This window comes from Vidua chalybeata, chromosome 23 (assembly GCF_026979565.1).
Source record: "Vidua chalybeata isolate OUT-0048 chromosome 23, bVidCha1 merged haplotype, whole genome shotgun sequence".
Taxonomy (NCBI): domain Eukaryota; kingdom Metazoa; phylum Chordata; class Aves; order Passeriformes; family Viduidae; genus Vidua; species Vidua chalybeata.
This window is the reverse complement of record NC_071552.1, coordinates 1064256-1090850: the sequence shown is the minus strand read 5'-3', so window position 1 is coordinate 1090850 and position 26595 is coordinate 1064256. Positions and strand designations below refer to the sequence as shown.

Below are 26595 nucleotides of genomic sequence, written 5' to 3'. Positions count from 1 at the left end.
TGGGGCTGTGTCCGGGGTCTGTCCCCAGCTGGGGTGCTCGTGGTGGCAGGGAGCATTCAGGATGCTCCTCGTGGTCCCTGCTGGCCTTTAAAGCCTGTGAATAAACCTCATCTCCAGGTGATTAAGGAAGCTTTTGCTGGTTAATCTGCTTTGGCTCCTCAGCCCCTTTCCGTGGCAGCTTCTCCCCGTGCCCTTGTGGCACATCTCTGAGCAGGGAGCCCCGAAAGCCCAGAAACCAGGGTGGAAATGCTGCCACCCTCTCGCTGCTGGCCTGCCTGCGTGAGGTGTGGGATGCAATGCCCACAGGCTCTTCCCACCTGGGGAAAACACCTTCCTTCTGGGGCTGCTGAGGGCTTTGTTGCGGTGCTCCTGCTCTGGCCAGCTGTTAGATGACAAAGTGAACGTGCATTTGTCATGATGGCAATCGTGTCCGTGTCCTACAGGGCACAATTATTGTCACAGTAAAAAAGGGAGCTGGCCTCAACTGCATTTTGTACTTAAATTCCAGGAGTTTGTGGTGTCTGTGTGGCTGGGGTTGGTGACATCTCTTTGTCTTGCTGGAGAGGCTGAGGTGGGTCCATCTCACCCGGCGGGTGCTCCTGGAGCACTGCTGCTGGTCCAGGGAGCAGCACGGAGCTGTCAAAGGGATGTGCATCTCCCTGAGAAATAGGGCACGAGCTGGGAACATGGAAAATTGTCATCTGCTTGCCTTCAATATTCCTGCTGGGGCTTTGGGGGGGTCCCAGGCTCCGTGCCACGGGCTGTCTCTCCCAGGTTGCATTTTCAGCATCCAGAGGTGAAACACACATTACAACTACAAAATGTCCTCGGTCCCCACACTGAGTCTGGCAAGCTCAGGTGACGCTGGGGACCGTGGCAGGTCCCAGCAGCAGCAGCTGGGCCAGGTGTCCCTCTGTCCCGAGCCCAGCACCGCGTTCCCCAGCGGAGAACCCCCTCCTTCCCCGGGAAGGTGTTTGGGATGGAAGCAGCGTGTGGCTGGGTGGGTTGGTTTGTTTGGGAAACGTGGGATTCTAGCAAAAGGAAATGTGTTTTCCTCCAGCACTGTCATGCTACCAACCATCTGCTTTCCTCCACAGTTTTCAGGGAACCGTACACCGTTCGGGTGGAGGACCAAAGGTCGATGCGTGGAAACGTGGCTGTTTTCAAGTGCCTCATCCCCTCTTCAGTGCAGGAATATGTTAGTGTTGTATCCTGGGAGAAAGACACCGTTTCTATCATCCCAGGTAAGAGAGGAGCACCTGTTCTCTTGGAAATCTGACCTGCTTTGCCATGTGTGACATTTGCTGTCGTGGAGGCTCTGGTTTTTGGCTCGTTGTCTGTAGCTGTGCCGCCCAGCAAAGGCTTTCATTGGTGATTTTGCAGCCCCAAGCTGGGAAGTGCTGCTGGTGTGAGCAGAGCTGTGGTGTCCAAGCTCTCCTGGCTGCTCTGGCCGTGTGTCCCCAGGGTGAGGGATGCTCGGTGTCATTTTGGCAGCACTCGTGCCCCGTCCTGGTTTCTGCAGGATGCATTGGGTACCTGGCACTGGCACCTGGACAACAGGGACAGCACCTGCCCGTGCTGCCCGTGTCGGACTGCTGCACTCAGAGCTGGTGTTTGTCTTGTCAGGTCCAGTCAAAATTCCACCTTTTCTTGTCAATTTTCACAACTGATTCGACCACGGGGAAAGGAACTTGGTAAAAATGCCATCACCTCCCTTTTCCCTGTGATGGAACCTGCCTGGCCTGCCCGTCCCATGTCCCTGCCTCATGGCCTGGGCCACGTCCCACTCAGAGCTGACTTCCCTGCGTGGGGAAGGGGCTGTGGGAGGGACAGCATCTCCCACCTCTGCGCAGGGACTCTGCAGGTCCAGGTGTTTTCCCCGGGGTATTTCCCTGGGATTTTTTGGCAGGTGTTCCTGCCTGGCCGTGGCGGGTTCTGGGCACAGCGTGGGGCCAGCTCCGTGTCCCCGTGTTCCGGGGTGACCCCGTGGCTCCTCCGCGGAGCCGCTGTCGATGCGCAGCGTGTGTGAGCTGCTGGTAAAGCAATCAATAACTGCTTCCCCCGGGGGATCCAGAGGGAATTAAAGGATTTTGCCCAAAGTGAGCGCTCTGCGCTTGATATTTGCTCACAGGTCAGAAAGTCCCAGGGCTGCTCCGAGTCTCTGCGCTGCCACGGGGAGCAGAGGCCAGCGGGAGCGGGGCTGGGGCTGGCAGGAGGAGCAAAGTGCTTCACCTGGAGGGGGGTGATCTGTTCTCCTGGGGGCTGTGGTGGCTCTTGCTGGTGGGCTGTGCCCCCTGAGTGCAGCCAAGGTGCTGATCCAGCAGAGCCCACGTGCCCGGAGGTGCCTGGGCTGGTGGTACCCGGGCAGGCACGCTTTGGCAGGGGACAGACGGGCACGGTGCCCTTGCCAGCCGTTCTGTGGGTGTGGGAACACGAGGTGGATTTCTGTGTGGTGGGTGGGAACGAGGAGCTGGTGGTGCCCATCCCCTGGGGCGCTCCTGGTGCATTTTGGGCAACGCAGGTGATGCTCTGGTGCCTCTGAAGAGTGGGACAGCAGGTCCATCAGCAGGACAGCCTGGGCTGCTGTTTCCTCCGTGGCTTGGGAATCCTTTGGTCTGGGATTCTGCAGGATGGAGCCCGTGTGGCCGGCGGGCTCAGCGGCGGGTTTGCCAACTGAGCATCCGTGCACTCGCGTGATCCTAACCAGACTTGCTCCCAAGTTTGCTGTGGCAGTGGATTTTTTAATATGATGATTTAATTAGGGTGGAACGATTTTAACATTCTAAAGCAATAATTACCCTAAAGACAGAACATATAAATTGTGTTACAGTGCAGAGTCAACACAAGCAAACATGTTTTGCCGTTGGATTACAAATATAGTATCTGCCTGAAGCTTATTTTTTTTGTTGCTGGTGTGTTAGAGCTAAAACTGGCTTTGCTGTTACCAAAAATATGTTTTTTCCTGACCTCTGCTGAACCTCTGCGTCTGCCCTGATTCTGAGTGAGGAGGATGAGGGGAGGGAACGGGGTGGAGGTGAGGAGGGCTGGGATGTGGGGCGGTCCCTGCTGCTCACGGTGCTGGGTTCTGCCCGGTGAGACGCTGGGCTGTGCAAGGACTGCAGCTCTGCACCTGAGCTGGGAGCTGTGCTGCCTCTGTGTGCTCACAGCTGCCTCTGGAACGTGCTGCTCTCGCCTGACTCCAGCGTGCCAAACCCGCTGCTTTCCCCAAAACTTTGCTCCAGTGCTCCCTGTGGAAGGCTGGGCATCTTCCCAGCAGCCCGAGGTGCAGCAGGGGAGGAGCAGTCCTGATGTGCAGAGCAGGGAAAATCTCCATCTGGATTTCTTGGTGGCAAAAAGCTCTTCTGAAGCAACTGTTGTCATAGTAAATGTCTTTTCCCCAACCAAACCAAAACACCTGCAGCTGAGAAATAGGGGCAGTGAGTGTTTCCCCTGGGGCTGCTCTTGTGAGCTCAACCTCTGCCTCCACACGTGGCTGGGGAAACCTTTTGTGAGCTTTCTTGGGTTCTAGGAAGAAATTCTCCCCTGGCTCAGGTTGTCCAGAGCAGCTGTGGCTCCCCATCCCTGGCAGGGCCCAAGGCCAGCTTGGACAGGGCTTGGAGCAGCCTGGGACAGTGGGAGGTGTCTCTGCCCATGGCAGAGGGAGGAACAAGGTGGACTTTAAGGTCTCTTATAACACAAATTGTACTTTAATTCTATGACTGAATCATCTTTTTTTTTTTTTTTTTTTTTTTTCCTTAATTGGGATTACAGCGCTCCCAACCTCTCATGTTTTTTCAGCCAGACCTTGTTGCTCTCTTGGTGGCTGCAGAACCTTGGTGGTGCCTTGCTGGCGAGAGCCCAGCTGGAGAGCTGCTGCCTCCCTCTCCGGGGTGTGGGTGACGAGTTGTGCTGTTTGGTTAACTTGGCAACACCGTAACATACCCCGAAATCAAAGATAAACTCTTTATGGCAGGTTATCCTGCACGTAAATCATCATTAGTGCAGCTCATTTTTGTTCAGTGCCCACCTGACTGTGCTGCTGTGTGTTTAGAGAAGTCAAGGGTTGCAGAGAAATTACAGGGTTTTCAAAAACCCATTTGCCTTGCTGGCGCTCACATCAGAATCAATCTTGCCTCGTGTTGCAGCCTTGCCACAGACACAGCCCCGCTCCCAGGGCTCTGCTGCTCTGCCTGGCAGGGCAGCCCCTGGGGCAGGACAGGGCCTGGGGGGACAATCACACCTCAAACTGCTGCTCCTGGTGCATCCTGGTGTGTATTGGAGGAGCTGGACGGGAGCACAGAGAGTTTTACACACCCTTCACCCCTCCTCCACGGAGTGACAGTGAGAAAATCCTGCTGCAAGATGCTTTAAGAACTCGACGTTGTAAACAGCTTTTCTTTAATCATTTTATTATTATTTTGTGTGGCAGTGTGGAGCCCAGGTGTGTGGGCACTCCTGGGGTGCCTGTCCAGCTGCAGTTTGCAAAAACAACACAGGGAGCTACTGGTGACACCACAAAGTGGGGTTTGAGCAATTTCAGCCCCTCCCCAGCTGTTGCAAGGTGTTCATTTGGGCACTGCTTGGCTTTTACAACCCTCTGAGCACACACGTGCCCGTGGACTCGCTCCCAAATCATCCCCAGCTGGCTCAGGGATGTCACCTTGTCCAGCTTTGCCTTGCTGGGCACAAATGTCACCTGTCCAGGCTGTGCCAGTGGGAAAAGCAGCACTGGGGCTGGCGAGGGCAGTGGGATTTGGAGGCAGTGAGCATTTCCAGCCTGGCAAAGCCAGAGCTGAGCAGTTATTTGCTTCTTCAGTGTTGTGTACTTGATAGGTTGTGTTGGAAAAAATCTAAATAGAGCACTTGTCAAGGTACCAGCGTTTCTAAGGGTGCTGCCTTTGTCACCAGCCTAATACAAATCCTCTGAGGGCTGCGCAGATGAGGATGTACTTAATCACTGGTTATCCACAAAGCCTCTTCTCTGGAAAGCAAAACGTAAAGCTTGCCAGAAGGAAGGAGCTGGGGAAAAAAAAAATTGAGTTCTGTGAAGTTTTAGAGGTGTTTTTGTGTGTCTTGTGGGCTGAGCCTTTCAGGAGTTTCCAAAATATCTCTGCCTGAGTTAATCTGTTTGTGGTGCTGCAGCTGTGAGCTTTGTTTGACCTGTGTGGCTCTTTCTGTCCCATCCTCTGATGTCCCCGGGGCTGGTTCTGGGGTCCTGAAGCTCCTCTGAGCAGCTCTTTGGTGGTGTGGGCACTAAAGGGCAGCAGCATCCTCGCAGTTCCCTGCGGTCAATCCCCCCGCAGAGATGTTCTCTGTCCTCTTCTGCACCTCGCCACTGCTACACTGTTTTTCTCTGAAATTACAGAAGTGGAACTGCACACAAATCCCACTGTAATCCATCCCAGGACGTGGCAAGTCCAGGGACAGGCGGGAGGCTGGATTTCTGAGATTTCTGGGATTTCTGGGATTTCTGAGATTTCTGGGATTTCTGGGATTTCTGGGATTTCTGGGATTTCTGAGATTTCTGGGATTTCTGGGATTTCTGGGCTCAGCATTCCCCCGGGCAGGAGCTGCGTGCCGAGGGGCACGGGGGGATGAGGCGGGACCGGGATAATTCGGCATTGTCCTTGTGTCAATGGGCTCATTCTGGGGGACATCGGGCTCCCGTTACTGGGGAAAAGCTGGAAGCTGGGACAGAATAAACAGGGCCAGGCGAAAGGCTGCCCTTGTTTGTGTGTTTGGCATCGCGGAGAGCTTTGAGGTGGACAGGACTTGCTGAGGGCTGTTTCGGGTGCGTTTGGCCCGAAAGTGGGATGACCCCGGCTGGTTTAAAGCAGGAGGCTGTGAGCTGGAGCGTGCCGGGCGCGGGGCCACCCCGCTGCTGTGTCCCTGCTGTCCCCTGGCCTGTCCCCGGCTGTCCCCTGCGGCCGAGCACGGCGCTGGTGGCTGTGACCCGCTCCGAGAGAGGGGGGACCCGGCTGCCCCGCCTGCCCCGCTCCCTGCCGGCGTGTGCAGGCAGAAATCCCCGCACGGGCACCGCTGGGCACACGGCTTGGCCCTTCCAGCTGGCTTCTGCCACTTGTGCCCGGGACGGGCAGAGCCGCAGCGCGGAGCCGCCTGATGTGATCGGAGCGAGCGGCGTCCTGTCCTTCCCTGTCTGCGGGTGCTGCAAAACCTTTTCCCCTGTCGGCCTCGAGATCTCCAAAGGTGTCCTGCCTTCTCCCCCACCCCTTGCCACCCTCTCTGGCTGTGACATGTGCCCAGACCTGTTACAGAGGGAAGTAGCTCCAGGCGTTATTCTCACCAAGTGGGGTGAGATTCTGTCTGAAATCATTTCATCCTTCCCCAGAGACTTGGCGTGAATTTTATCTAATCGCCATGGCAACAGATAAAAAAAGGTGTGAGCACATCTCCTTTTGCTGTGATAATTCAGATTTATATATTCAGATCAGATTGGAGTTAGAGATTTTAAAAGGAGCAGATGCAGCAGAAGGTGTGACTGCAAATAATGTGGCGAGAACGTTTGATGATCCTGCCCTTTAAGAGGGGAGAGCGCTTTCCCGCAGGTTTTTTTGGAATATAATTATTCCATCAAATCCACTTTAACAAGGACTCATTATAGCCCTGATAATGCAGAGTCACGTTGGAGACAATCTCCACACGCATGCACACACGGCACACGCAGGGACCACAACAAGTAAACAGCAGCCTGTGCACAGCCCGGGCGCTGCCCCGGTGCCCCTGTCACCTCCTGGTGCCCCTGTCACCTCCTGGTGGCCCAGTTCCACAGCTCCCAGCCTCCTGCAGCAGGACCCAGGTGGGGATTTGGTGACACTGAGCTCCCCGCCTGTCCCAAAGCAGCTTTTGCTGTGCTGTGGCAGCGGCTGCAGGAAAGGGAAGCTTTGGCTGAGAGCAGCAAAAGGAATCACACACTCATGGGATGGTTTGGGCTAGAAGTGACCTCAGACCATCTCATCCCACCCCTGCCATGGCCAGGGACACCTTCCACTACCTCAGGTGGCTCCAAGCCCTGTCCATCGCGGCCTTGGACATTTTCAGGATGGGGCAGCCACAGCTGCTCTGGGCACCTGTGCCAGGGCTGTCCTGCAGGGCACCTCCAGCCACCCCGAGGCACAGCTGTGCTGTAGGGAAGGGATGAACAGCGGGCAGAGAGAGGGTGGGATGGGTGCCTGAGGGTCTGGACATCCCACGGGAGGCAGGTGGGCTGTAAATCTCTTCCTGGAGTGCAGAGAGCAGGAGGAGGAAGAGTTCAGCTGGAGGGGATGTGTGGAGGAAGGATCTGCTGATCTCCTGCATCCCAGGGTGGCTCTGCGTGCTGGGATGCATCGTTCCAGTCACACTGAATGGCACACGGGCTTCTCAGGCAATGGCCAGGAAGGTGGGGACAAGAGGGAATTCCTCTGGAGCACCCCGCTGGTGGCATGGGGAGAAGGGGAGTGATGTGGGCAGGAGGGGGTTGGGGCTGATGAACCTTAGATGTGTCTGGGCTTCCCTGGAGTCACTCAGGGACTCTTGGAGTGTGTACTGCACATCCCTGTGAGAGGATTCTGTGCTCTGCACCAGCCCAAGAGAAGGCTGTGGGGCACAGCTCGCAGTGGAGCTGAGCTCTGTAATGAATCCTGGAGCCTCACGTGCCTCGTGCACCTTGCTGAGCCCAGGACCCTCCTGCCTGACCCCAGAACCCAGCCTGGAGCATCCAGGTCCCTGCTGAATCACGAGGGCCGTGCTCTTGTCTCCCTGTTCACAGGGCACTTGCTAAATTCTCATGCTTTTGTGCTTTTTAAAGACCTTCCTGCTGCTGGAGAGCTGAAATCCTCTGGGATGGGAGTTTCTGTAAGGCACTGGAGCAGCTCAGGCTGAGGCTGTGACCAGCACTCCGTGCACTGGGCAGGACACTGTGGGTGCTGGGCACAGGGGGCTGGGGGGCTCTGTATGGGGGTGCAACCCATGATCAGCCATGGGCCACCTCACCTGAGGGGTCCTTGGGAGTGACCCCTCTTCCTGCAGGCTGCTACCAGCCCGATGGGCTTGGAATGCTCCAAAATCCACTTGAAAATCCTGGAAGAGAATAGAAACACAGAATATGGCGAGCTGGAAGGGACGCACTGAAATCCAGCTCATTGCTCTGCTCAGGAGAGCCCTGAGAATCATCCCAACACAATGCCAGAGCCAGCTGTGAGGGATGGGCTTGCTGGCCTGTGCAGGTTCTCCAGCCAGCCCCAGCCTCTGTCCTTTCCCACCTCTATTTAAATGTCAGCTCCGAGCGAGGAGCCGCTGCTGGCTCCTGTCCTGCTGCCCCAGGTCCCCCCGGGAGCGGAGCCTGCCCGGGCAGTAATTGCTACAGCAAAGCCAAGTGATGTGAGAGCTGCACAGGTCAAAGCTCTTCCCTAGCCACATGTTTGTGTGAGCCTGAGCCACCTGCCCCTGGGGCCTGCGAGGGAGAGGAGCTGCAGCAGGGCTGAAGTCACCACATCTTGTGCTGTGCAGGCCAGCTCGCCCCAAACGGGGCTGGGGGCTCGTGAGCAGGGGAGGGGGTGGTGTGGGTGTGCAGCGTCCTCCCCCTCCTCCCCGTGCACCCGCGCACATCCCCAGATGCAGAAACAATCACGGTCATTATTCCTGCCATGGTGACAGTGACAGTGGCAGAGATGCCAGCTTCCTCACACAGACGGCTTTATTTCATCTCCTCTGTTTTTCAAAGCCTCTTTCATTTTGTATGAGGAGACAGATGTGAAGGGCTGCAGGCTGATAAATTCTGCTGTCTTATGAAAAGAGAGGGTGGGTTTTTGTTGTGGTTGCTGCTCTTCCTCCCTCCCTCCCTCCCCGGCTCCCTCCCAGCCACCTCTTGCTGTCGAGGGTTGCTCCCTGCTCCAGGCACAGGATGTTTGCTGGTGGTCACCTCTCTGGGGCAGACAGGGCTGAGTCCCCAGGGCTGGGTTTTGGGTGCAGAACCTGGGGTTGTGGTGATGGGCACCTGGTTGGAAAAAAAACCATCCCCTGGTTGGAAGGAAAGGAGCCCAGGGGTGCAGATGCCTCCCAAAACACCCCACCCATGGGGCGGGGAGGAGCTGGCCCAGGCTGTGGAGCCCGGGCTGAGCCTTCCCAGCAGGTACAGCCCAAATCCTCGTCCTTCCTAGGACAGCCCCGGGGTTGTGAGGTCAGGGATGGGCTGCTGTGCTCTGCGCCAGTGAGGAGCAGCTGTGGGATGGGGAGGAAGCGGCCAGCACCTCTTTGTGGGGCTGCTGGGAGTCTCTGCTCTGTTCCTCTGCCTTCCTTCTTGGAGCAGCGTGGCTCCAGTGGCCGGTGGAATGTGCCCTGCGTGGCACCAGGGGTCCCAGTGCAGCCCCCCTTCCTCCCCTCCTGCTCTGCTGACGATAGTTCAAGCTTAAAAATAAATTGCTCCATCTTTAATTGCGGTTTAAATAACTGCTTCATTTTTATTTAAATGTGGCTCTGCAAGGCTTGGAGAACAATTAGGAGAAAATACAGGGCATTGCTCTGGTGCATGTGTTCAAGCATATAATTAATTTTTTTTATTATACTGATGTTTGCCGAATCTGGAAAAAGATCTTATTGTTCCTCTTGATTCAGTCACGCAGAGGATCTACAAATACACCAGCCATTTCAGGACTCCATTTCATAAGCCGTGGAGCCCTGGTGCTGACACAGGGGAGGCTCCTCGGGTCCCTGCCCTGCGCTGTGGCACGGACTCAGCCCAGACCCGGGCTCTGCAGCCCCAAGGAGGGCCGGGCTGCCCTGGGGTCTGCAGGGCCCCCCCAGCGCCAGGCTGGTGGGCACAGCCCGAGCTGGGGCTGCTGGATGTGCCCCCAGCCCCCTCCTGAAGGATTTCGGTGCTGCTGCAGAGCCCGGAGGGGCTCAGCCGGGTTCGTGCCGTTTGATAACGAGCGGTGTCAAAAGGCCAATCCACGGCTGGGGGATGTGGAGTGAAACCTCTGCAAGGCTCGGCGTGACCCAGGGACCTCTCCAGAGCGAGCTGGCCATTCAGGACTGTAAATCTCATTCAGAGTCGATTGGGATTAGGTTCCTAAGTGCCCGACATTGCTAAAGTGCTTCTCAAAGCGCGGCTCGCTGAGGGCTGGGAGGAAGCTGCGTGTGATCTGGCTCTGAGCTTATCAGTCAAAGGTGCTTTGCTTGGTGACAGAAGCCACTTGTGGTAAACAAGCTGCTGGCCCTTTGGACCCCTGACAATCTTTTAACCATTTATTAAAGCAGCTATGAGCTCTTCTTGGAAATGAAATCTTAATAGCGAGCGTGGCAGAGATTTTTCACAGATGGCAGCACTGCCAAAAGCAGGCATTCAAGAAAACATTCATCAAAAACATTCATTTCTTTCAAAAAGAAATTGACGTTTATAGCGTAGACAAATTTGGGACTCATTTGCTTTGCCTTTCAGTTTCTGGATTTTTAGAGGTCACGTTTTTCTGCACCTTCGAGGGTTAGAAACTGGTGTTATTTTTAACTGGAAATTGAGATTCTCGTGTAACATGTCACCAGGAAATGGGGCATGTGGAGAGGCTGGGGTATGGCAGGACCTGTACAGCGCTGGGGGATCTGCAGGGGATCACAGAATTGTGGAATATTCCGATTTGGAAGGGACCCACAAGGACCATCAAAGGCCTGGTCCTGCATGGACACCCCATTAATCCCACCCTGTGCCTGGGAGCATTCTCCAAACACCCCTGGAGCTCTGGCATCTCCCCTGGCTGTGCACCAGGGGTTCCAGGCTCTGCCCTGACTCTGTTTTTTTGGATGCAGAACCTCCCCAGGGTGGGATGGTGCCCAGCTGGCTCTCCTGGTGATGGAGAGCACGGCAGGGCCCAGTGGGATCTGTGTTCCTGGCGTGGTGAGGCAGGGAGCTTCCACATGCCCTGGAGAGCATCTCTGGACCCCACCCCACCCTCACCCTTCGGCGAGGCCGCGAAGGACGGGTGTGCCCTCCCTCCTTAAAAAGCCAGAAATTCCCTTAAGAGGGAGCAATTCATTCGCAGCTCATCTCCATTTCATCTGAAGGCTGCACCACGCTGGGTTTCAGCCTTGTTATGTTTTCTCTTGAGCAATACCTTTTATTTCTGCAGTGTTTAATATTCCTTTCCAGAGCCTCGGTTGCCTGTTCTGGGTCTTTCCACTGAAAGCAGCTTTAAAACTATAATTTTTCGTGGCTGAGCATGTCACAACCAGCTGGGTCCTCTTTGCTTGAGTGCCGTCGCCCCTCCCCGTCCTCCCCGTGCCCGCTCTTCCCTCCGTGCCAGGCATCCCTAGTGAGGGGTACCCTTCACAGGCAGGCTCAGCTTGAGGAGAAGTGGTTTCTCTCGCCCAAGCCAGCCTGGTGCTTGGAGCTTGGCACCGTGAAGGGCTGAAAATGCTGTCACAGGGCTGGGGGAGCAAATGGTGGTGGCAGGCACAGAGATCACCCCTGTGCTGGTCAAGGGGAAGGATGGGATGTGTTTGCCCATCCCTGGGGACTAAGGGGAAGGACAGGTCTGTGTTTGCCCATCCCTGGGGACTAAGGGGAAGGACAGGTCTGTGTTTGCCCATCCCTGGGGACTAAGGGGAAGGACAGGTCTGTGTTTGCCCATCCCTGGGCAGTTTTGGTGGTGGCTGAGATGAAAACCTCATGCTGGTCATGGCTTTGCGTTCACCAGACCCTGCTCCAGCGCCCGACTGATGGCTTGGAGCTGCTTCTCCCCGCAAACCCTTTGCACCGGGGAGGAGCAGCGTGCTGCAGGCAGCAGGAGCTGGGGCCAGCGCTGGAGGTGCCCCTGGTGTGCCATTTCTTGCCCCTGTGGCTCCCAGCCGCGTGCTGCTGCGGGCTCGGGGTGCCGGCGCCTGGCGCTGCGGTTTCACAGCCGCCCCCCGAGCGCGGAGCAGCGCTGCTGTTTCTACAGCTTGTTTCACACCCCTGCGGATCCTGGGAGCAAAGCTGTGCCACGCTGCCAGCAGCAGGGCTTGGGAAGCACCTCCTGGCGATCAGCTGCCCGCCTGTGGGTGCCTGGGTGGGATTTGCCCCTGCCGGGCGAGGTTCAAACCACGCAGCTCCTTCCAGGGAGGTGACTGCTGCCTTCCCCAGGTGAACTCTCCCTGCACCTCGGACCACGTCCACGTGCTTGGCACTGCTCCCTGCACTCGGCTCTTGTATAATGGATCCGACATCCCGGCTGTTTGAACGGGAGCTATGGCTATTGCAAACACGGGATGTACGGCACGCGCCCGGCGGTGTCAAGAATGAACTTCATAATCATCTCCGTGATCTCTCTTGGCAGAGCTCTGGCATAACCTGTCGTGTCTTATCTGGGAATGGCCTGTGAGTTACGGTTAACTCCGGCCTGGCTCTCGGGGTGAGCCAGGGTTTGGCTCTTCCAGGGCTCTGGTGCCGAGGCCTCTGGCTCCGGTTTGCAGCTGCACAGCCACAGCTGGAAATCTGGTGGGGAATCTCCTGCCTGAGGCTGGGGAAGGGAAGGGTACGGACCACAGCCCCGTGTGCCCCCGCGGAGCATCGTTTCTGCGCCTCAGCTCTGCAGATCCGCTGGTCTCATTTCCCAAAGCTGGTAAAAACACACACGTGTTTCTCTTTCCTGCAGAGTCCTTTGGAGATTACATTTCTGTTCTAGTCAGGAGCAGATTTAACCAAATGCCCATCTTGCAATGCCAGGTTCTATGAAATGAGAATGGCTGAGTTCCTTCTTTATTTGTCCATATATGCACAGTGCCCAAAACAAGCTAAAAATGATGAATTGTGGCTAATGCTGCTGCGTGATGGAGATAAGACCGTAATTATTTGTTTGGGCAGCTTAAATCAACACCAAAAGCCTGATGGAAAACAAAGTGATAATTTGAATCTCTTTGTGTGGGTCTCGTGGGCTGTGTGGCCAAGCGTGAACTTGCAGCAGGGGCTGTGTGAGTTTTGCACCGGCGCGTGGTTAAAGCGGGTCATTGTGGAGTCACGCTTCACGTGCCACCCTCCCAGCGTGCCAGGGCCTGTGCCAAGGGACAGACACACTCTGGGCTCCTTTCTGGCAGGGTTTGGCACCTCTGTGCTGCCTCACTTTTGGCAGTTTGCTCTTATTAGAAGCATTATTAGTGCTGCAGGTAGGAGTGCAGCACATCTTTCCTGTTGCAGAGCGGGGTCCGGATCTCCCTCAAAAGCCCAGCTTACCCTGACTTGTTAGGAGAGAAGATGAGTGGGCCGAGCTCCAGCTGCACCTGAACCCATGGCAGGGGCTGTAAATTTTTGCGTTCATTAGGTTTGTTTTGCCTGGGTTTAATTAACAGATCGATGAAAGCCCATGGAGCTCTGACCTCTCCTGCAGCTGCCGTAAATCAGCCCGGGCCATGCTGGAGTGGGGTTTGTGCATGGTCCCAGCTCCTGAGCTCTGCTGTCCCATCCTCACAGCTGGAATGGCCTGGGTGAGGGCCAGCACAGTCCCCAGGGACACCTTCCACTGTCCCAGGTTTCTCCAAGCACATCCAAGCTGGCCTTGGACGCTCCCAGGGATGGGGCAGCCACAGCTTCTCTGGGCACCCTGTGCAGGACCTCCCCACCCCCACAGGGAAGGGTTTCTTCTGTCTGTTTTGTTTTCCTGGTGACCCTGGGGACACATCATTTCCTTGGAAGGGAGATTTGGAAGCCCCAGTTCCGTTCTGCCCTGCCAAGCCCTGCTTCTTCAGCCTCCCCGGGCTCGTGTTTCGCTCGTTCCTGTTTGATCCTCTCTCCTTGGTTCAAACGCCCTCCCAGCGAGCTGAGCCCACCTGAGCAGAGATGTTACCAGTGCTCCAAGGCTCCTCCGTGCTGTCTTCCAGTTGGAAGTGGGAGGCAGTGGGACCCTGAGACATCCCTGTCGTCAGACCCCAGGGCCACCTCGGCCTGCCCTGCACAGCTCTGTCCCTTGGGGCTTTCCTTCCCCGCTAAACCCAGGGATTCAGCACCCATGCCCCGGGCCTTTCTCCTTCCTCAGAAACATTTTGCCAAAATCTGGGAAAATCAAACTATTTTGTCCCTAGAGTTATTTCCTTTTGATCCCAGTTTTCATTATAATCACTTTTCCTGAAGAAAAGTGTTGGACAGAGAGACACTGAGGGTCAGATCAGAGGGTCCATGCTGGGTCACTGAGGAGGAGGAGGAGGAGTAGGAAGAGCTTTTGCATCTTGCATTACCTCCGTGTATTTATATTTCAGTGTAAAGGGGAAAAAACTCACTTATTATCGGATGATGCACTTTTTTATCTTCTTTATGGCTTCTAATGCTATAGCTGGTTTTTTCAAACCACTAAAAGCATAAGCATTAAAGCAATTTTCCAGAGTAATATAGCAAGAGGTCTGCAGCAGCTCTGCAACATTTGATAATAGTTGCCATCTTCAGCTGAAGATAATGATGTTAACAAATGTAATGGGAGTAATGAGTGGAGATTCAAAAAAGCAGCTTTTGTTTAATTTTTTTGTAATGCAAATGAGTTGGGGAATAAAGAAGGAGAGCAGAAAATAATGAAAACTTCATTGGAAATGAGTCTTAATCCTTGCAACCAAGCGCTGGAGGGTAGGAGGGAAGGAGAGGGATAGAAGTTGTGGATCCTCTTTACCTGGAAGTGTTGGACAGGGCTTGGAGCAACCTGGTCTAGTGGAAGTGTCTCTGCCCGTGGCAGGGGGTGGAACTGGATGATTTTTAAGGTCCTTTCTAACCCGAACCAGTCTCTGAGTCTGGGGGGTGGCTGGGCTCTGTGTCAGAGTGGAATAAGGTGAAATTTGCTGTCCTGGCAGGGCTGGCTCAGGTGGGCAGGAGGAATCAGCCACGTGCCAGGCTTTGCTCTCATCTCACCTCTGGCACATGGATAGGGATGTCCAGGGAGGTGGTGGAGTCCCCGTTCCTGGAGGTGTCCAAGGAAGGGCTGGATGTGGCACTCCATGGGTGACAAGGTGGGGATCGGGCACAGCTTGGGCTCGATGATCTCAGAGGGCTTTTCCAACCTCAATGATCCCGTGATTCTGACTCCACAGCCCAGCTCCTTGCAGCCTGGGCCTGGGGCTACTGGTTTCTCCTGGCTCAGCAGCTTCCAAGCAAAGCAAAACTCCCTTGCTCTCACTCCTGGGAGGCTGGAAACCCTCTGCTTCCCACTCCTGCAGCACCTTCCACTTTAGAATGATGCCAGCTGAGTTCAACCTTATGACAGCCCAGCGACTCCCTCTCCCCCTCAGAACACGTGAATTTGCTTTATTTAGATTGACTCCCAGCCCAAGTGATAGGTACGAGGCTGGCAAATGAGCATCCTTGTGATGAGGACTGGCACTTATGCATGTGCAGAAGATTCAGGTCTGTCAGCTTGTGTCAGCTCGCCTTCTACGGAGTGTTTAATCTCCTCACCCTTGGCCAAGAAATGCATTAAGGGATCTGCAGTCAGTGGGAGCTTGGCAAGGGAGGGATGTTGCTGCCTGCCCCGCTCCTGGGGGCCCAGGCGTGATGGGATGAGGGCAGCGGGATGAGCACCAGTCAAACCAGCCTGCAGGAGAGCTGGGAGCACCTGGAAACTGGGGGGAAATTGGAGGAAACACCTCCTCCTCCTCCCCTCGGGGTGGTTTTAGGGGCGTAAGTGGAGGTGCCGGGAGCAGGGCTGGCAGGAGCAGGGGCTGCCCCCCGTGCCTGAGCTTGGGCGATGCCGCGGCGCTGGCGGCCGGGCTGGCTCGTGCTGCCAGCGAGCAGATGGTGGTCACGGCTGCGTGAGTGTCCTTGGGCACGGGGAGCGGCGTCCCCGGCCCCGGGGGATGGCGTCTGTCCCCGCTCCGCGCCGCCGCAGCTGCGGGGGCCCGCTCTGGGCATCGCCCCGGGGCAGCGGAGCTCGGTCAGATGGAATTTGGGGTGGCTGCGGGGCTCCCCTGCTGCCCGCGGGCCCTTGGGCACGGTGCCCCGCCCAGCATCGCCCCACCCTGCGCTCTGAGCGGCGGCAGCGTCACCGGCCTGGCTGGGGTGGCACCACGGTGACACCTGGGACGTGCGTGCCACTCCCTGCCACGTGCCAGGTGTCTCTGGGGTGGCACACCTGGGACGTCGTGCCACTCCCTGCCACGTGCCAGGTGTCTCTGGGGTGGCACCACGGTGACACCTGGGATGTGCATGCCACTCCCTGCCACGTGCCAGGTGTCTCTGGGGTGGCACACCTGGGACGTCGTGTCACTCCCTGCCACATGCCAGGTGTCTCTGGGGACCCTCGGTGGCTGGGTCACAGTGAGGATGGAGGGACCCATCTCAGGGCACAGCCACACCATAAACCAAGAGACTTTCACACTTTTCTCATTTTCCTGATTTTCGGTTGGTTTTGGTTTGGGTTTTTTGTTCTGTTTTGTTTTGTTTTGTTTTCTGGAAGGGTGAAGATGTGAGTTATCGCATCTGGCTTTGCAATTTACAGCTTTTAATTAATCTGAAATTTCAACATAGAGTTTTATGATAGGCAGAGGCATCTCTGCAAGCTGGGGAGGAACCTTAACGATGATCTGAGATGAATCTGCAGGATGAGATATCAGTGCAATAAACAGGGCTATATAAAACAGAATTGTGAAGTAAAAAATGCTGAGATATCAGGGCAATGATCTACAAATGAGATTTCTTTTTGGAGCCCTTCCCTGTTTAAAGAGTGTTCCTTTCCTGTCAGCATTTGCCAGCTGTCCTTCGGTTGTTCCAGCACCTACTGGTGATAAGTGGGCACTCAGTCTATCACCAGAGCACCTTCAGCCAAGGGAGGAGTAAGGATGGTCTGGCATGGCTTGGGTGAGGAGCTCCAGCCTGGAGAAGCATCCAGCTGGAGCATCCTGGTGTTTTGAGCCAGCCAAGGTGTCCGTGGCTGTGAGGCTTTGCTGCTCTTTCTTGGCACAAAGGGCCAAGAGCCTGGATGCAGGAGCTGTGCTGGGTCTGCATGGTCAGTGCCCACCTGGTGTCCCTGGGTCGTTTGGGCTTGCCTCTCTCCCAGTTTAACTTCCTGCAGCTTTCTGAGTGGTGCAGTATCCTGTGTTTTCCTTCTCCAGGCACCTAAAGCCTGGAAAATTGCAATAATGAAGGGTAATGATATGGTATGGGGAGCAGGCTTCCATTTGAAGTCTCTCAAAGTTGGATAAACACAAACAGGAAGCATTTGTTTACAAATATTTTCTTGTGAACGAGTGAGGGGGAGAGCAAGCTCCTTTTGTCTCTGACAGACACATCCTTTCATTCCCCGAGCTTCCTCCCTGCTCCTTCAGCTGGGCTGGATCCCTCAGGATTCAGGAGTGGGACGGGATTTTCCCCAGCCCTGGGGGTTTCTTATCTCACCCTGAAGTGCAGACCCCAGCCCCAATGCCAGCAGAGCTCCTGGTGGCAGTGAAGGTCCCTCCACGTGTCCCTCCCCCCGGGGGCTCCTCAGGAACGTGGGTCCTTGTGGCGTGAAAATCCCCTTGGAGGTGCAGGCGAGGGGCAAGCCGGGAATTTGCTTTTAACATCAATATTCAGAAATAGTGCGAGTGAATAATTGATGGTCCTGCGAGCTGGGGCTTGTCTGTCTGTCACAGCAAAGCAGAGGTGACAGAGTGACAGCCTGGGGTGGGGGGCACTCCCGTCCCTCCTGGGGCACCACCAGAGTGGCTGCACAGGGTGGGATTTGCCTGGCTCGTGGCAAAGGCTGCTGGGCTGCTGTGGCTGCTGGTGGTGTGGGGGGGACCCCAGCATGGGGCAGGGGGTCCTGGGCAGGGACAGGGATGGGGACAGGGCTGTCCTGTTCTCCAGCCTGGCCCAGGGCACTTCCAGCAGCTCCTCCAGCTGCTCTCCAGGTCCTGCTGCGCTGCCGTGGCTGAGCCACCAATCTGAACGTTTTAGGTGAAAAATAATCTGTCAGCACGATTCGCCTGACCTTAAATTAGCTCTCACAAGAAGAGCTTAACCCTCATTGCTGGGTCAGTGTCTCCTCCCTCCCCAAGTCAACCTGGCTGTGTGCTGCTGTCCCCTCTCTGGTTTAGTGTCAGTTCTTACTCTTTCTTTTGGGCATCCTTTGTCTTTAAGGTGATTCCCCGGTTCTGTTCCGAGCACAGACTGCCATGTTTGCCGTGAACCACTGGCAATTAGACCAGAATAGCTGTCTCCCTAATGATGCTGTGCCATGCCTGCCGCAGCAGGGACACCGTGCCCGGGAGATTTGGGTGCTGCAGGGCTGGGCTCTGCAGGAGTGCTGCTCCACGTCGTGGCCCCGGGACGGTCAGTGTGCCGTGCCATTAGAGGCAGTCTGGGCCGTGCAAGGGCTGCGCTGCTGGGGCAGGTGGGAGAGGCAGGTCACCCGTGGGACCGCAGCAAAGCCTCGCAGCTCCCCTTCAAAGCCTCCAGCTCTCACTGCACGCAGCACGGGGGAAGAACAGACCTCCCCCAGGCACGGCTGCGAAGGGAAGCCAGAGCCAGAGCCTTTAGAGCTGGAACCCTGAGTGGGAGGGAGGAGCAGGGCTGAGCTCCCGCCGCTGCCTCTGAGCCGCTCTACAAAGCAGCTCCCAGCTTGGCGAGCGAGATACAGCGAGAGGTTCGCAAGTTGTGACCTCAGCAAATGTATTAGACGGGAGAAAAGAGCTTTTTTCCTTCCCCCTGTTCTGGTGTCAGCGTAGCCGTGGCTTTTAAACCACATTATACAGGCTTGTCATCCAAGATAAAATGTTATTAAGATAAAATGCTACACAGGGAGCAGTAGGGGACTTCCCACTGCCGTATTTCAGCGCTGCCGTAGGACCGCGCTCCGCCGCTGGCACGGAGCCGTCGCCTGGAGCTGGGGCTGCCGGGGACAGAGCAGGACAGGGATGTGGTGTCCCCCATGTGTCCCCAGGCCGGTGGGCACGGGGAGGTGCTCCCCAGAGTGCGCCACTGTGCCCTCCATCACCCTCCGTGCCCAGCGGGAAGCCTGGCGAGGGGGAGGCGAAGGCATCAGGGCCGCGGCCTGCGCGGAGCTGACAGCGAGCATGTGGGTGGCCGAGGGGCCTGCCCGGGGCTGCTCCTTCACGGGTCAGGGCACTCGCAGGCTGCCTCCCTCTCCTCGGGCCCCTCTGCTGTGCCCCCACGGCCCCGCTCCCACCGCCTTTGTGTGCTGCCACCGCTCCCCCCCTGCCCAGCACCCCATGGACCCCAGCCACAGGCAGTGCACTCGCTGGTGTGTGTCCCCACCCCACTGGTGTGTGTCCCCACACCACTATTTTGTGTCCCCACACCACTGCCATATGTCCCCATCCCACTGGTGTGTGTCCCCATCCCACTATTGTGTGTCCCCACCCCACTATCATGTGTCCCCACACCACTGCCATGTGTCCCCACCCCACTGCCATGTGTCCCCACCCCACTATTGTGTGTCCCCACACCACTGTCGTGTGTCCCCACACCACTGCCGTGCCTCCATCCCCTGCTCAGGGCTGGCACAGCCTCTTTAGCCTCGCTGACAGCCCGTCGATAATATTAATGTACTCCAGCCTCTGTTAATGTCCGTGCAAAGTCTCCTCCTGCCCTTTGCCATCACTTTTCCATCAGCAGACATTTGTGCAGCACGGCAGTGACATTAATCTGCTGAGCCGTGCTGGCACTGTCAGCGCGAGTGGCTCTGGAGCGCAGGTGCAGAATTTCTGGGGAGCTTTCCTGGCCCATCCGGCAGTAACGGAAATGTTTAGGTGAATCCTTTAAAAGGACTTGAAAAGAGCGGTGGTGTGCGCCCTGCTCCTCAGCAGCTACAAAAGGAGAGGGCAGGAGCATCTCACCTGGGGCAGGTGTGTGATCTGCAGGCAGAGCACACACCAAAACATGGAGAGGGAAGAGCTGCTTGACCTGACAGAGGCAGAACAGAGAGAGGGAAGAAAGGGGAGAGGAGTGAGCTGTAGCTACAAGGCTGGGTAATCCCTCGGTTGAGCCCGGCGAGTGCTGCAGCTGGAGCATGAACTTGTCCTGGGCATGTTCAGCTTGTAAGAGGGATGAATGTAAAAGCAATGCTGTTAGCTGCCTTATTAAAGGCTCGGGTCTGAGTCAATACGCACGTGTCCCAGGTGGCTCAGGGCTGTAATTCCTAAAGCTTCACACTTCTCTGCCAGCACTGTGTGCTTGGAGGTTCTCCCTGCCCATGAAACCCTCCCACCTCTTTGGCGTCCTGGGTTTGCATCCCATGTGTGGGGACAGGACTGAGCTGGGGCTGAAGAGAGGCTCAGAACCCCCCCTGAGCTGCCAGCACATCTGGCCCTTGCCCTGAGGCTCACCCCAGCCCCAGGTGCTGCTGGAGGTGGCAGAGCCAGGTGTCCTGTGCTGTCACAGCTGACATCTCGAGGTCCTGCCCGCAGTGCCGGTGTCGTTCCCAGCAGCGCTCCCTCCTGCTCTGCCCGTGCGTGTGAAATGGGGCCGGGACTCGTGGTCCTGACCCCGGTGTGTGGCACCCATTGGATGGTGGCCACAAACAGAAGCCATGACCTGTGGCCATCACACGGTTCCTGGCGCCGCCGGAGCGCGGTGATCGAGCGCGCGGGGCCGAGCGTCTGCTGTGTCTGCTCTGCTGAGCAAATGTGTGCAGGCAGCAGGAGACAGTTCCTGCTGGTACAGGGATTTTCCCACCCTGTGCAGCTCCTCTCTGCCTCCAGCCTGAGCAGGGACCCACCCAGGACCTGTGCTCATGCTGCCAGGGAGGTCCCCAGACAGGAGTCTCAGGACTGCCACAGTCTGGGTGTTTTCCCACACTCTTCTTCCCTCTCCTGTCCTCTTCCACCCCATTCCTCCACACACTGGCACCGGAAAGCTGTGGCTGCCCCATCTCAGGAATTGTTCCAGGCCAGGTTGGACAGGGCTTGGAGCACCCTGGGATAGTGGAAAGTGTTCCTGCCCATGGCAGGGAGTGGAACTGGATGATATCTAAGGTCCAAACATTCTGGGGTGACTCTGTGATGCTCTGTGTGGGTTTGCTCCACATCTCTGAGCCCTGGAGACCCAACACTGGGGTCTGGAGGGGACAGATGAGCCTTGTCCTGGGACGTGTTGCCCCATTAATACCTCTGGGCACTCACAACGCCAGCAGTCAGCACCAGACACGCTGTTCTCCTAAGTAATGGGATTTGGTTTTAACCCAGGGACATCTCTTAAGGCTAATGAAAACCTGTGTTGGTGGAGATGCTTCCTTCTCAGTGTCCTGTGCTTGTCCTTGTGCCCGATTTACACGTGGGTGCCAAAGCCCAGCACCCCCTGCACCGCAGCTTTGGGACTGGAGGCTGCTGGGGCAGCTGGGGCGGATGCAGCCTGATGGCTCTTAGGGCTGATTGCACACAGGCACAGCTGGTGCCAGGGAGCTGAACAATAAAGTAGCCACTCTGGGCTGATTGGGCTAATCCGTGCTGCAGACCAGGGCCTGTTTTCATTAGTTTTCCTCGATCAAATTAGATTGCCAGACGACAGATCCTATTAAAGCAGGGGAGACCTCCAGCATGGCATGTCCTGCTGGTCCTGGGACGCCGGCCATCGCTGGCACCTGGAAAGGAGGAGGCTACTGAGGATGCTGACAGTGCAGCTCCTGGGCACAGGGATACCTTTGCCCTTGTCCTGGCAGTGCAGTGGGGACTGTCACTCGAGGGCACATGGCTCTGATGCTGCCTGGCACCACAGCCCAGCCCTGTGTCCTTCAGGAGAGAGCTGTCCCCTCTCACAGGTGCATCACTCCCCACATCCCTCGTTTTCGGCCCCCACACCGAGCTGGCTCCTGGCCTGTATTAATTTAATTTCGTTTTTAACTCTGCTCCTCGCAGGCGGGGCAGGCCCAGCTGTGAGCTCTGGCACGGGGCTGCTGTGCTGCATGCCCTGAAAAGCAGATTGCACTGCCCTTAATCCAGCCACGCCTCCGGGGACCAGCGCTGGGTCTGACCCAAGACACGAGTAATGGGATTTGGGCCTCCTTGGGGCATAGTTCCTAGCAGAGGTGACTGATTGCCCTCTTGATGGCCTGCTATTGATTAGCCTTGCTCTGAGACAGTCCAGCTCCAGCCTGCCCATAACCCATCAGTAATTACTTCATCCTGCCCTGAAACCCGTGGCCACAAAAAGATGTTTGTGGGGCAGGGGGTGCAGCTGTTTGTACTGACAAGAGCATGGCATTGCCACCAGGCTTTGCCAAGAGCCACTGGCAGCTTTTCCTGGTACTTTGGGATGGGGTGGATCAGGCTCAATATCATTGGAAAGGATTGGGCTCAATGGGAAAAATCTGGGTTGATTGTGAGGGACCTCCTGTCCCTGTGAACCATCTCCACACCATGGCCCTACAAGTGTTGAGGGTCTGGGACTGGCTGGTTTGGGATGTGAACTTCTGGAACCTGATGGCTTTGACTTAATTTCTTGCCAGTGCTCAGGATGGGGTTTATTTTATGCAGCCAACGTTTCTTCTCCTTGATTGAAGACAGAGGCAGGGCTGGGGCGGGACAGAGTTCCCAGCAAGCATAATTAATAGCAATTTGCTGCCCTGCTTACTGATTGGCTGTGGAGTTACCTCTTCCAGGAGGATTTCCACTGTTACCTTCCCCGGCACGCCGGGTAGTTCCGTGTAGGAATAAATGTTTCAGTTGCCCTATAAATAATGGAGCGAGTAAAGATGTTGTGTAAGCGGCGCTCTGGGTTTTGCCAGGAGGGACGTAGTTTGTTGTGAGGGTTTGTTTTGTTTTGTTTTGTTGTGGGATTTTTCTCTGCTTGTGTTTTACCTTTTTCTCTCCCCATTTTTTTTTTTTTTTTTTATCCCTGGAGTCCAATGCAGGAAGCTTCACAGGGGGACTTGAGGGAAGAGAAGGAGATGAAGACTAAGGGAATTCTTGTGGGTGTACTGTGCAGAGGTGTGAAACCCCTGGTGATGCTGGGGAGCACCCTGCAAAGGCTGGAGCAGCTGGGCTCCCAGGGGAGATGTGCCTGGCTGCAGGGAACGGCCACGGATTCAGGGAATATCGGCTTTGCTCCCTGCAAGTGTAAGAGCTGCAAAGCTGTGTTTTAATCGTGGATTTAAGGAAGGAGCGGAGGCAGCAGGTCTGGAGCTTGCGAGCCCATGGCTTGTGTAGAAGTCCAAGCTTCCAGACTGATTCCCAAACCCTGGCACGCTGAGACCCCCACTCTCACCGTGCCCAGGTGCAGGGCTGGTTTTGGCACCTCCAGGCTGGCACGGGCAGGAGGCCACACCAGGCACCGTGTGATTCTGGGTCTTTTTGTTCTGCTTTAACACAACTCAAGAGCATTAATGAGGGACAGGACGCCCTGCAGGGGTGATGTGTGTGCCCTGTTTGGGATGTGGAAGCCAAAGGCACCCCAGTGCTCTGAGCTCAGCACTGGTGTGAGCAGCAGCTGGTCTGCAGGAGTCACGGGAAACTGGGGAGGGGGGTGTTCATTTGCTGTGCCTGAGGAGAGCCAGCAAGCTCCACCGGAGGTTTGACTTCTAATTCACCTGCATCTTTATTTCTGCTGGTCTGCCAGCAGTGATGAACAGTCCCGGGTACCACGGGGGGTTCACGCTGGCAGCCTGCGGTGCCAGCCCGGCTTCCAGGGGCTGAGCAGGGCTGGTTCTCTGCCCGTGGTGTCTGGGCTGACCCAGTCAGCACCTTGTGATGCTCTGAGAAGCATCCAGATGTGGCAAAGTGCTGCTGGGCAGGAGCTGGCTGGAGGCAAACGATGCTCAGGGCAGCTGGGGAACCGCTGGTCTCAAAGGAAACCCAGCTGGACCAGAGGGGCTCCCAGCAGCTCCCACTGCTCCTCCTCCTCTTCCCGGGGGCAGCAGGCTGTGCTCCCCGCTCCTGGGGGCCAGCAGCTCTGCAGACCACCCAGCAGCCCCACTTCAGCAGGGGAGTGGATTAGGAAGGGGCTTTACTCCTCTGGTAGATGAGTGCTTTTAAGCACTCGTGTGTTGTTGTGTGTCCTGCTGAGAAGAAGCCAAATGTTCCGACAGCTGGCCAGACCCTAGATCGGGGGACTTGAGCTGTAGGTGTTGCAAACAAGGTCTTAATTGATTTATCTGGACACACGACTTTTAATTTTATGGTGGAGTTAAGAGCTTTGCCCCAAATCAGGGGGAAGGGGAGAGAAATGAGCTGATGCAGTGTGTCTGCATTCGTAGGCTGGGACCTGGGTTTGTGGGGGACTGTGTATGGCAGGAATGCCCCAAACCCCTGCTCAGCTGGGGTTTGCACTCAGAGAGGAGCTGAGAGGCCTAAAAGGACCTGGGACAGCTGGTGGCACCTGGGTGCAGAGGGCACGGAGATGGCAGCGCTCCCTCCCTCCTTCCCCCCCAGTTCTGCTCCAAAGTGCTGTGGAGAGGGCCTTCTCCTGTGCGTGGCAGAAACATGAATATTTCACAGCTCTCCTGGGCCCGGCGGGAGCCCAGGCACGTGGGGATATAATTTTGCTTGACAAGTGCCACGATGCCAGCGCCTCCCGCTCCTCGCTGCCCTCCCTGAAATCCTGGGGAGGGAGAGCTGTGTCACCTGGGCATCCCCGGGCAGCGTGCTGGCTCTTCCCAGTGCCTGTGCCGAGCTTTCCCAGTGCCTGTGCTGAGCTTTTCCCAGTGCCTGTGCTGAGCTTTCCCAGTGCCTGTGCTGAGCTTTTCCCAGTGCCTGTGCTGAGCTTTTCCCAGTGTCTGTGCTGAGCTTTCCCAGTGCCTGTGCTGAGCTTTTCCAGAGCCTGTGCTGAACTTTCCCAGTGCCTGTGCTGGGCTCTTCCAGTGCCTGTGCTGAGCTTTTCCCAGTGCCTGTGCTGAGCTTTTCCCAGTGCCTGTGCTGGGCTCTTCCAGTGCCTGTGCTGAGCTTTTCCCAGTGTCTGTGCTGAGCTTTTCCAGAGCCTGTGCTGAGCTTTTCCAGTGCCTGTGCTGAGCTTTTCCAGTGCCTGTGCTGAGCTTTTCCAGAGCCTGTGCTGAGCTTTTCCCAGAGCCTGTGCTGAGCTTTCCTAGAGCCTGTGCTGAGCTTTTCCCAGAGCCTGTGCTGAGCTTTCCTAGAGCCTGTGCTGAGCTTTTCCAGAGCCTGTGCTGAGCTTTTCCCAGTGCCTGTGCTGAGCTTTCCTAGAGCCTGTGCTGAGCTTTCCTAGAGCCTGTGCTGAGCTTTTCCAGAGCCTGTGCTGAGCTTTCCTAGAGCCTGTGCTGAGCTTTCCTAGAGCCTGTGCTGAGCTTTCCCAGTGCCTGTGCTGAGCTTTTCCCAGTGCCTGTGCCAGGCTTTTCCAGTGCCTGTGCTGAGCTTTTCCCAGTGCCTGTGCTGAGCTTTCCCAGTGCCTGTGCTGAGCTTTTCCAGAGCCTGTGCTGAGCTTTTCCAGAGCCTGTGCTGAGCTTTTCCAGAGCCTGTGCTGGGTTTTTGCAGTGCACAGCGAAGGGGTGGCACGCCGAGGATGCTCAGGGTGTCTGGGGACTCTGGCGTGGTGCAGGGAAGGAGTTTGGAAGGAGGACCGCAGGGAGCTCTGCAGGAAAGCACATTTGCCCTGTTTTCTGACGCTTAGTTTGGATGCGACTTTCTGGGGGGTTGTCCCGGGAGGTCCGGGGGCTGTGGCACCTCCCTCGCTCCCGTGTCCTGCCCCGCCCGGGCACAGGGCGCTGGCCCCGCTGTCGCCTCGGGTGCCGCGGTGGCACAGCGGGCACGGGGAGGGCTGCGGGGCTCGTCAGGCGGAGACGGCCACGGCCCCGACTCGGGTCTGGCCTCCATCAGTTCCTGTAGGAAATCACTTCACTTACCCAGATGTGAGCGTACAGCCGCGCTGCCCGCGGGCTGCCCCGCTCTCCCCCGCCAAGCCCCAGCCTCTTACGCAAATCGCTTTTCACGCTTCCTTAATTGAAACTGTCAGATGGGCTTTACCTTTTTTTTTTTTTTTCTTTTTTTTTTTTTTTTTCTTTTTTTGTGGTGAGACAGACGTATTAATTCCACTATGGATATCCCGGCAGCTAGGAGAGATCAATAAAATGAGGTTGCATCTGTGACATATATATTACAGGAGCAGCACCAGCAATATTTAACCGGGAAAGCCGAGCCAAACACACGTGTGCAGAGCCCTGGAGAGCACATTTGGCCATGCAGAAGGCAGAGCTGTCGCCTGGCTGCAGTGGCACTGGATTTCTATGCCCTCTTGCCACCCACCTGGCATGGGAAGGGGGTGAGGAGCACCCAAGCCCTCACTTTGCTCGTGTTTCTGCACATGTCTTGTTCAGGGTCACAGAGTGGGTTATTTTCTGGCGTGCTCTGAGTTCCTGTCTGTCTGGACCTGTGGGTGCCCTGGCACAGTGTCTTGGTGCTGGTGGCACCAGCTCCTGCTGCCTCCCGCCCCCCACTCACCTCCCTCCAGAAATCCCCACGGCGGGGATTTGCGCTTTGATTATTTTCAAATACTGGTTTGTGTAAAATTTGATTTGAGGAAACATTTTTCTCCCACATGCTGTAGGATTGAGGGCGTGTAATCCCTCCTAAATCGCCCGGACGAGGTTTGTATTGCAATGCCAGTATCAGAGCTAACAAAAGGGGATTAGACGGGGAAATTCTGCGTGAAAACCTGCCGCTCTTTGAGGGCTTTTAGTACAAAGAAGATAAGATAGGTAGAGCAGAGCCATTTTTAACCCA

At 56.4% G+C, this 26595-nt stretch overlaps 1 protein-coding gene across 3 annotated transcripts in view; it reads left to right on the top strand.

Moving 5' to 3' along the window:
• DSCAML1 (DS cell adhesion molecule like 1) overlaps positions 1-26595 on the top strand; it is a 95933-nt gene that overhangs the window by 10218 nt on the left and 59120 nt on the right. For all 3 annotated transcript variants that reach the window (XM_053963544.1, XM_053963543.1, XM_053963545.1), the window contains one exon: positions 1098-1244. In XM_053963544.1, the coding sequence (XP_053819519.1) occupies positions 1098-1244 (147 nt within the window). The remainder of the gene's footprint in view (positions 1-1097; positions 1245-26595) is intronic.